The sequence below is a fragment of the Seriola lalandi genome, unplaced genomic scaffold, assembly GCF_002814215.2.
Source record: "Seriola lalandi dorsalis isolate HSWRI2012SDOR001 ecotype SW California unplaced genomic scaffold, Sedor1 jcf7180002054973, whole genome shotgun sequence".
In the NCBI taxonomy this organism is placed as follows: Eukaryota; Metazoa; Chordata; class Actinopteri; order Carangiformes; family Carangidae; genus Seriola; species Seriola lalandi.
In genome coordinates, this window is record NW_019525523.1 from 87,807 (window position 1) to 97,912 (window position 10,106).

At 40.8% G+C, this 10,106-nt stretch overlaps 3 protein-coding genes and 1 pseudogene across 3 annotated transcripts in view; all 4 read right to left on the reverse strand.

The window, feature by feature from the left end:
• The window catches only part of LOC147817329 (protocadherin beta-11-like), a 6,563-nt gene extending 4,480 nt beyond the window's left edge, over positions 1–2,083 (reverse strand). The window contains exon 1 of the mRNA XM_087171011.1: positions 623–2,083. Within this exon, the coding sequence (XP_087027137.1) occupies positions 623–1,897 (1,275 nt within the window). The 5' untranslated portion in view covers positions 1,898–2,083. The remainder of the gene's footprint in view (positions 1–622) is intronic.
• On the reverse strand, positions 2,075–5,214 carry LOC147817330 (protocadherin beta-11-like). The gene is made up of 2 exons (XM_087171012.1): positions 2,626–5,214; positions 2,075–2,110 (listed from the first exon to the last, which is right to left on the reverse strand). Exons 1-2 carry the CDS (start codon positions 5,062–5,064, stop codon positions 2,075–2,077), a joined length of 2,475 nt encoding a protein of 824 aa, XP_087027138.1. The 5' UTR covers positions 5,065–5,214.
• Positions 5,215–5,699: 485 nt separating this feature from the next.
• On the reverse strand, positions 5,700–8,654 carry LOC111646581 (protocadherin gamma-A12-like). Its single transcript, XM_023396111.2, has one exon. The coding sequence runs from the start codon at positions 7,609–7,611 to the stop codon at positions 6,037–6,039; it is 1,575 nt and encodes a 524-aa protein (XP_023251879.2). The 5' UTR covers positions 7,612–8,654; the 3' UTR covers positions 5,700–6,036.
• The window catches only part of LOC111646582 (protocadherin gamma-A11 pseudogene), a 3,710-nt pseudogene continuing 2,224 nt past the window's right edge, over positions 8,621–10,106 (reverse strand).

Sequence of the window (10,106 nt, forward strand, 5' to 3'; positions counted from 1 at the left end):
GGATAGTTCTTATTTCTCCATTCTGTAAGCCCACTTCAAACAGCGCCCTGTCTGTGGCTTTCTGCAGTTTATAGGAGAGCCAGGCATTCTGTCCAGAGTCCACATCAACAGCCACAACTTTAGTCACCAGATAGCCCACATCTGCTGAACGAGGCACCATTTCAGCCACCAGAGAGCCACCAGTCTGGACTGGGTACAGAACCTGAGGAGGGTTGTCGTTCTGGTCCTGGATCATTAGTTTCACAGTCACATTGCTACTGAGTGGAGGAGAGCCTCCATCCTGCGCTTTGACAACGAAAACCAACAGTTTAGTTTGCTCGTAATCAAACGAGCGCACCGCATGGATGACTCCGCTTTCTGCATTAACTGACACAGAGCGAGAAACTGGAGATCCGTCAAGATCCATATCTTCCAGAACATAAGAAATTCGGGCGTTTTGGTTTTCATCAGGATCTTTAGCTTTAACAGTGAGAAGAGAAACGCCTGGAGAGTTATTCTCTGCAACAAACGCGTTGTAAACAAACACTGAAAACACTGGAGAATTATCGTTCACATCAGAAACCTTTAAATGAAAGCTTCTTTTTGTTGAGAGAGGAGGCATTCCTGCATCTGTCGCAACGACAGTGATGTTATAGTCTGAAACACTTTCACGATCTAATACAGTGTCTGTTACCAAAGTATAGTAATTTCTTAAACTGGATTTAATCTTGAAAGGTACGTTTTGTTCTATTCTACAACTGACTTGTCCGTTATCACCTGAATCGAGGTCTTTTACATTTATAATGCCAATAGTTGTACCAGGAGGGGAGTCCTCTGAAACAGGACTAGTGAATGACATGACGCTAATGGTAGGGGCGTTGTCATTCACATCAGTTACTTCAATTATCACTTTACTTGAATCCGTTAAACCTCCCTGATCCTTTGCATCAATTCTGAGCTCAAATTTTTTATCCTTTTCAAAATCTATTGGGCCCGAAACAGACAACACACCAGAGACTTGATCAATGGACAACAAATCAGCTATATTGCTCTTCACATTTGAAATTGAAAATGTGATGTGACCATTTGATCCACTATCTGCGTCTGTAGCACTGACAGTAACGATATTAGTGCCCTCTGCTGCGTTTTCTATCACCGTGGCTTTATAAACAGACTGATTGAAAATGGGTGCATTGTCATTGACATCTAAAACTATTATGTCTATATTTACGGTGCCAGATCTCTGTGGATTTCCACCATCTACTGCTATAAGCTTTAAAGACAGACTGGGAACCTCCTCTCTGTCTAACTGCTTCTGAAGCACCATCTCTGCATATTTACTCCCGTCTGGATTTACATGCTGCTTTAAAACGAAATTGTCGTTTGAGGTTAAAACATAATTTTGCAGGCCATTGACGCCAACATCAAGATCCTCTGCATTATCCAGCACAAACCGCGCCCCAACGTTAGCGGACTCGCTTATGTCTAACATAATATCTGACTTCTTGAAAACTGGTGGATGATCATTCACATCTAACACTTCAATCGTTATGTGGTGTAGCTCCATAGGATTTTCTAAAATTATTTCAAAGCTGAAGCTGCACGGTGTTACGTCTCCACAAAGCTGTTCTCGGTCTATTCTCTCATTCACGACTAAAAACCCTTTGTCTGTCTTCAGCTCGGTGTACTGGTTGTTTTCTCCGGTCACGATACGGGCCCGACCAGAACGGAGCCTCTTCAGATCCAAACCCAGATCCTGTGCTACATTACCGATAAGAGAGCCCTTCTTCATCTCTTCTGGTATTGAGTAGCGGATCTGACAAGCTACCATATTAAAGAAGCAAAGCAAAAAAATAACCATTACCCGCAGAGGTCCGAAATACAAATGCCATTTGCAGAGTGGTTGCTGATACGCCATGTCAGAACGGGACTTTTCAGAGAAAAAAAAAACTAGATCCTCCGACCTCAATTCAGTTACATCCACCCTTCCACTTGTGCCTTGTTCACAAATTAAAACAAAGACAGCCACTACAATGTAAAAGCCTTTCTCTCCCGAAATGCCTATGGCCCACGTTTGCTGATGGTGCCTCTTAACCTACTTCAATATGAGCTCACAAAGAACCTCCCTGAACTGCAACAGAGAGATGAAAGGAGCAGATTATATTCTTATTCAACAGCGTCGCTTAGAGTCCAAAATGTGAACACCAATCGGTTTGGAAGCAGAATGAAGTAAATATTCAAAGGAAGGAAAATTAAAAAAAAAAAGATATTTGCATCATAATGACTACAGACTTAAATAATGAGAGAGAAAGAGAGAAATAGATGAATATTACCTTTGCATATTTTGATAACCTTGCTAAATGAATGTTCATGTATAATAATAACGATATTATTCTCATGATTATTATTATTAGTAATATTAGTAGTAATATTTGTAGTAGACGATAACATTTCTGCTTAGAAGCTATACAGTTTCAATGAAAGATGGCATTTTCAGTTCAAGTGGAGCTGTCCAAAGAGTGGTGCTGAAAAGAACCATATTCACTTGTTTGCGGTGAAGCTGCAGCCAACTACTTATTGCAATTTATTATCGGTTTAGAGAAACAATGTTTGCATAAGTAAAACACTTTGTGTAATGCAGCTCACCTCTAAAGGAGAGTCTGGTTCATCCAGGATGCTCTTTTCGTTCTGTACCCGCTGCATCGTCCCTGTAGAACTGGGGTCCATTATCAGCACGTTCTGAATACCAGCTCTGCCGAACTTACAGTCACTCTTTCTGGAGTCAGTCGTCCTGCACACCTCGTAATTGTACACGTGTTGGAGAGTCCCTGTCCCCAAAGTGTCTGAGTAACGTGGTGGATAATATGGAATCACAGGGAGATTGGAGTGATACAGGTTGCGAGACTGTCTCCATCTGTAGATTTTCACGGATATAATAACCACTAAACACGTGATGAATAGGAAGGAAACTACAGCCAGAGTCAACACTAAGTAAAAAGTCAGGTTGTCATTGTACTCCTTGTCGTGTGTAAAGTCAGTGAACTCCGACAGCACTTCAGGGAAGCTGTCCGCCACCGCCACGTTAACAATGATTGTAGCTGAACGAGAGGGCTGCCCGTTGTCCTCCACTATAACAGTCAGTCTTTGTTTCACTGCATCTTTATCAGTGACTTGGCGGATAGTTCTTATTTCTCCATTCTGTAAGCCCACTTCAAACAGCGCCCTGTCTGTGGCTTTCTGCAGTTTATAGGAGAGCCAGGCATTCTGTCCAGAGTCCACATCAACAGCCACCACTTTAGTCACCAGATAGCCCACATCTGCTGAACGAGGCACCATTTCAGCCACCAGAGAGCCACCAGTCTGGACTGGGTACAGAACCTGAGGAGGGTTGTCGTTCTGGTCCTGGATCAGTATTTTCACAGTCACATTGTTACTGAATGGAGGAGAGCCTCCATCCTGCGCTTTGACAGCGAAAACAAGCTGTTTGATTTGCTCATAATCAAACGAGCGCACTGCATGTATCACTCCGCTTTCTGCATTTACAGTAACATATTCAGAAACCGAAAAGCTACCCATATTAGTATCCTCCAGAATATATGAAATTCGGGCGTTTTGGTTTTCATCAGGATCTTTAGCTCTAACAATGAGAAGAGAAACGCCTGGAGAGTTATTCTCTGCAACAAACGCGTTGTAAACACCCTGTGAAAACACTGGGGAATTATCGTTCACATCAGAGACCTTTAAATGAAAGCTTCTTTTTGTTGAGAGAGGAGGCATTCCTGCATCTGTCGCAACGACAGTGATGTTATAGTCTGAAACACTTTCACGATCTAATACAGTGTCTGTTACCAAAGTATAATAATTTCTCAAATTGGATTTAATCTTGAAAGGTTCGTTTTGTTCTATTCTACAAGTCACGTGTCCGTTATCACCTGAATCGAAGTCTTTTACATTTATAATGCCAATAGTTGTACCAGGAGGGGAATCTTCTGACACAGGACTAGTGAATGACATGACATTGATAGTAGGGGCGTTGTCATTCACATCTGTTACTTCAATTATGACTTTACTCGCATCTGTTAAACCTCCCTGATCTTTTGCATCAATCCTGAGCTCGTATTTTTTGTCTTTTTCATAATCAATAGAACCTGTAATTGAAATGACGCCAGTTTTTTCATCAATCATAAACATATCACTCAGACCACTGTTGAGGTCTGAAAAATAATATGTAACAATACTGTTTGAGCCGAAATCTGCGTCACTAGCATTAACAGTTGTAACGTAAGTATCTATGGGAGCATTTTCTATTACATTGGCTTTGTACATAGATTGATTAAATACAGGTGCATTATCATTGATATCAAGAACAGTGACATATATATTTACTGTGCCAGATCTCTGCGGACTTCCACCGTCTACGGCTATAAGCTTTAGTGATAGGTGAGGATTTGTCTCTCTGTCTAACGGCTTCTGAAGCACCATCTCTGCGTACTTCTTTCCATCCGCATTAGAATTTTGTTTTAAAACAAAATTGTCATTCTCAGTCAAAAAGTATTCTCTGAGTCCATTAACACCCACATCTGGGTCTTCTGCACTAGTCAGTGAAAAGCGAGAGCCAGTATTAGCTGATTCACTAATTTCAAAATTGATGTTACTTCTTTTAAACGTGGGTGAATGGTCATTTATATCTGTTACTTCAACTGTAATTTGATGTAGCTCCATAGGGTTTTCTAAAATCACCTCAAAGCTGAAACTGCATGGTGTTACGTCTCCACAAAGCTGCTCCCGGTCTATTTTCTCATTCACGACTAAAATCCCTTTGTCTGTCTTCAGCTCGGTGTACTGGTTGTTTTCTCCGGTCACGATCCGGGCCCGACCAGAACGAAGCCGTTTCAGATCCAAACCAAGATCCTGTGCTACATTACCGATAAGGGAGCCTTTCTTCATTTCCTCTGGGATTGAATATCGGATGTTTCCGCCGACCATATGGTTGAAATAAAAAAAGAACAACAGAAGCTGCCAATTTTTTCCGCAGCCAAAACGCCATTTCACGCACCGGGTGTTGGTTAGTATTCCACATGCCATAGCAAAAGAAAAACACGAAAATATCGTCTATAAAGTTCCAAGCACGATGCTTATTATGAAATATACATGAAACAAACTGCTAAATAGAAATGGTGCTGTCTTTCCCGTTTCCTGTTTGTATCTGAATGGATGTATATCGTAATGCGAGTCGGTTTTCTCGAATGTCAGCCCACATAATGTAGCCTACACTATATTCTTTTCTCTCACAGGTCACGGAAGCAAGGGAGGGGACTCTGTGGTAATGTTTGAGGGAATATTTTGAATTGACCAACAGCGTCCCTTAGAGTCAACAATAAGAAAAGCATGTAATATAGAATAACTTCTGGAAAGATATTACATTCAATTGGAAATATATTTTAACACATAAAAACAGGAAAAATCTCACTCTTAGCTTCAGTATTATGCAGTATTTATGCAAATACCTACAGATACTCTGATGTATGAATAAAAAGATCAAGTAAATCAGGAAAAACACAGAAACAAAATACAACCATAACACTATCGTGGATCAGGAAGCGCTAGTAAAGAAACTCATAAGAGTTTGTTGAAGCTAGTTGATATTAAATGAGAGCAGTTTGGTTTTTGATTCTCAGTGTGTTCATCTCAGTCACACGACAACCATTTTTCCAATATTCATGAGTGAATGCATATTAAGAAAATGCAAATCACCACACTGAACAAGCCCATTTATATTGTTGGAAGAAACAAACAATTTATCACTTCGTGTCATGAAAAAATGCCAGTGATACAAAACAGTGTGCGTGTGACAATGAAACAGCAAAGCACTAACTTAGAGTCAATGATGAGGTTCAATTAAAAGTTCTGAATGTCAATACAGAAGCAGCGTTCTTATCAAGTGATGTACAGTGATGTGCTGTCCATGGTGCTGAAATGAAGGAATGGCGCGCAAAAGTTCACCATAAATTTAACTACACACATGAAGAAATAACCGCAGAGTCGTAGCTAACTTATTTAACTCACCTCTAGAGGAGAGTCTGGTTCATCCAGGATGCTTTTTTCATTCTGTATCCGCTGCATCATCCCTGTAGAACTGGGGTCCATTATCAGCACGTTCTGACTACCAGCTGTGCCAAACTTACAGTCACTCTTTCTGGAGTCAGTCGTCCTGCCCACTTCGTAATTGTACACGTGTTGCAGAGTCCCTGTCCCCAAAGTGTCTGAGTAACGTGGTGGATAATATGGAATCACAGGGAGATTGGATTGATACAGGATGCGAGACTGTCTCCATCTGTAGATTTTCACTGATATAATAACCACTAAACACGTGATGAATAGGAAGGAAACTACAGCCAGAGCCAACACTAAGTAAAAAGTCAGGTTGTCATTGTACTCCTTGTCGTGTGCAAAATCAGTGAACTCCGACAGCGCTTCAGGGAAGCTGTCCGCCACCGCAACATTAACAATGACTGTAGCTGAGCGAGAGGGCTGCCCGTTGTCCTCCACTATAACAGTCAGTCTTTGTTTCACTGCATCTTTATCAGTGACTTGGCGGATAGTTCTTATTTCTCCATTCTGTAAGCCCACTTCAAACAGCGCCCTGTCTGTGGCTTTCTGCAGTTTATAGGAGAGCCAGGCATTCTGTCCAGAGTCCACATCAACAGCCACCACTTTAGTCACCAGATAGCCCACATCTGCTGAACGAGGCACCATTTCAGCCACCAGAGAGCCACCATTCTGGACTGGGTACAGAACCTGAGGAGGGTTGTCGTTCTGGTCCTGGATCATTAGTTTCACAGTCACATTGTTACTGAGTGGAGGAGAGCCTCCATCCTGCGCTTTGACAACGAAAACCAGCTGTTTGATTTGCTCATAATCAAACGAGCGCACTGCATGTATCACTCCGTTTTCTGCATTTACAGAAACATGCTCTGTAACTGAAAAGCCACCCATATTAGTATCCTCTAGAATATATGAAATTCGGGCGTTCTGGTTTTCATCAGAATCTTTAGCTCTAACAGTGAGAAGAGAAACGCCTGGAGAGTTATTCTCTGCAACAAACGCGTTGTAAACACGCTGTGAAAACACTGGAGAATTATCGTTCACATCAGAAACCTTTAAATGAAAGGTTCTTTTAGTTGAGAGAGGAGGCATTCCTGCATCTGTCGCAACGACGGTGATGTTATAGTCTGGAACACTTTCACGATCTAATACAGTGTCTGTTACCAAAGTATAATAATTTCTTAAATTGGATTTAATCTTGAAAGGTGCGTTTTGTTCTATTCTACAAGCCACGTATCCGTTATCACCTGAATCGAGATCTTTTACATTTATAATGCCAACAGTTGTACCAGGAGGGGAGTCTTCTGACACAGGACTAGTGAATGACATCACATTTATTACAGGTGGATTATCGTTCACGTCAATCACATCAACCATAACTTTACTCGAATCTGTCAAAGCTCCTTGGTCTGTTGCATCAATGCGTATTTCATATTTCTTTGCTTTTTCAAAGTCAACTTCTCCTGAAAGAAATATTACACCCGTTGTCTTGTTAATTTCAAAAATACTGCCAATGTTGCCTTGCATTTTGGAAATAGAATAATAAATCAATCCATTTGATCCGATGTCTGCATCAGTTGCATTCACAGTGGTGATATATGTACCCTTTGCAGCATTTTCCAGTACAGTGGCCTTGTACACTGACTGATTGAAAACAGGAGAATTGTCATTAGCATCTAGGACACTGATATCTATATTTACTGTACCAGATTTCTGTGGCGTTCCACCGTCCACTGCTATCAGCTTTTATGAGAGTCTTGGATCTCGCTCTCTATCCAGCGGTTTCTCAAGTACCATTTCAGCATATTTCCTTCCATCAGTATTTGAATGCTTTTTTAAAATAAAATTTTCATTTGCAGTTAATTGATAGTCTTGAAGCCCATTGACTCCTACATCAGGATCATTGGCTGTTGGCAAAACAAAACGTGCTCCCGGAGCGGCTGATTCGCCAATAGTCAGTTTCATGTCGTGCTGATGAAAAGAAGGTGAATTATCATTTATGTCCAATACTTCGACTGTGACGTGATGTAGTTCCATCGGGTTTTCTAAAATCATATCAAAACCTAAGCTACATGGTGTTAGTTCTCCGCAAAGCTGCTCCCGGTCTATCCTCTCATTCACGACTAGAATCCCTTTGTCTGTCTTCAGTTCAGTGTACTGGATGCTTTCTCCGGTCACGATACGGGCCCGACCAGAACGGAGCCTCTGCATATCAATTCCAAGATCCAATGCAACGTTCCCAATAAGGGACCCCTTCTTCATCTCTTCTGGGATTGAATAACGTATCTGACCACTGGCAGTTTGACTGAGAAAAAAAAGAAGCAGAATGCTTTGCGACGTCAGTTTGTAGCACAAACGCCATCTTAGAGTCCGGCGGAGATATTTTCCGAAATCCATGTTATCAAAAAAGTGATAGGAAATATTATCCAAACATTACTATTATGCTACCCGAGGGTTAACAAAGGCGGAATTCAAGTGTAATCTATGATAAAAAAGATTAGTGTTCCAAGCGTTCTTTCTCCCGTAGGAAAAAAAGTCAAATCACAGCCAGTCTATCTTCGCTCATCTCAACGTCGCTGACAGTCTACAGCACATCCAACCACCACAGAGCAGAATGAAGGAGGGCACCGCCTAAAACACTGATCAGATTTGTTTTTACTTGACCAACAGCGTCCCTTAGAGTCTAGTCACTGAATCTCAACACAAAGAAGTAAATTATCTGCCAATTCAATTTCCAGAGCAACTGAATGCACTTACAGAGATGACTTATAACGTCACAGCCCTTGAAATGGAAACTAATGCAACAATTTGTATGTGGAAAATTCAGTAGAATACTGGGGCCATAATCGTTTATGAAGCACTACTGTACAGTGTATCTCACGACTAAAAAGAGTTGAAACTTTAATTAGAATCTTCTTCATTTCTATGCACTAAAACATAAAAATAATGAGAAAACAAAATAAAATAACAAGACAACAATCAACCTGTCCTAAAATACTGCACAAAAAGGTTCAACGAAGAAACTGAACTATTTTAATTCAGGAGTTCCAAGAAAGCTATAGAATATTAAAACAACATTTTCATTCTGACATTGCATCGCTGACCACTCTAAACTCAATCACTTGAAAGTTCTTACATACAAACAGACATATGTAGAAGCTGAATCAATGGGAACAATTCAGAGTAATATTTAACTGTTCCGTGTGTGGACTTATGTTAAATGTAATGTAGGGAGCGGTTTGGAATTCCATTTAGTTGAGCAAAATATTGGGATGTGAAATTTAAGATATGGGTTTAAAAGCATTGCCATCTACACCAGGCGTGAAAGGTGATGGCTTTATCTAAAGCTACTAATTAAAATTGACAACAATATTTCCCCCAACATTTAGCAAGTGCTTACATCTGCCTACCTTTAACAACACTTTTACCATCCTTTAAGATCAACGTCCGGCTATTGTATAAACGAAGTAAAAGTATACAGTACATGGTGGGCACATCCGAGTCAAAAACAATGTACATTTTCGAAAAAATTAGACAGATGTTTTAAATCAAAATGCATATGATGTGGTTTGAAATACATGGTGTGTGCAGCGTTTTTCGAAAGTATGGTTCTTACTGAATGGTCCAAACTAACCAGGACGCTGTCCATGGTGCTGAAAGTATCAGAATAATGTTTAAATGTTTCATTACCAATTCACCTATCTATAATAAAGGCAGAGACACATATAAGCAAAGAGGAAAGGCAAGATTGACATAACTCACTTCTAGAGGAGAGTCTGGTTCATCCAGGATGCTCTTTTCATTCTGTATCCGCTGCATCGTTCCTGTAGAACTGGGGTCCATTATCAGCACGTTCTGACTACCAGCTCTGCCGAACTTACAGTCACTCTTTCTGGAGTCAGTCGTCCTGCACACCTCGTAATTGTACACGTGTTGGAGAGTCCCGGTGCCCAAAGTGTCTGAGTAACGTGGTGGATAATAGGGAATCACAGGGAGATTGGAGTGATACAGGATGCGAGACT

What these genes read in the sequence shown, in the direction of transcription:
- LOC147817330 (XM_087171012.1), bottom strand. Translation starts at nt 5,064, where the DNA reads ATGGCATGTGGAATACTAACCAACACCCGGTGCGTGAAATGGCGTTTT. An exon ending in AACCAGACTCTCCTTTAGAG is followed by an intron (nt 2,111 to 2,625) that starts GTGAGCTGCATT and finishes TCTCTGTTGCAG; the next exon opens with TTCAGGGAGGTTCTTTGTGA.
- LOC111646581 (XM_023396111.2), bottom strand. Translation starts at nt 7,611, where the DNA reads ATGCAAGGCAACATTGGCAGTATTTTTGAAATTAACAAGACAACGGGT.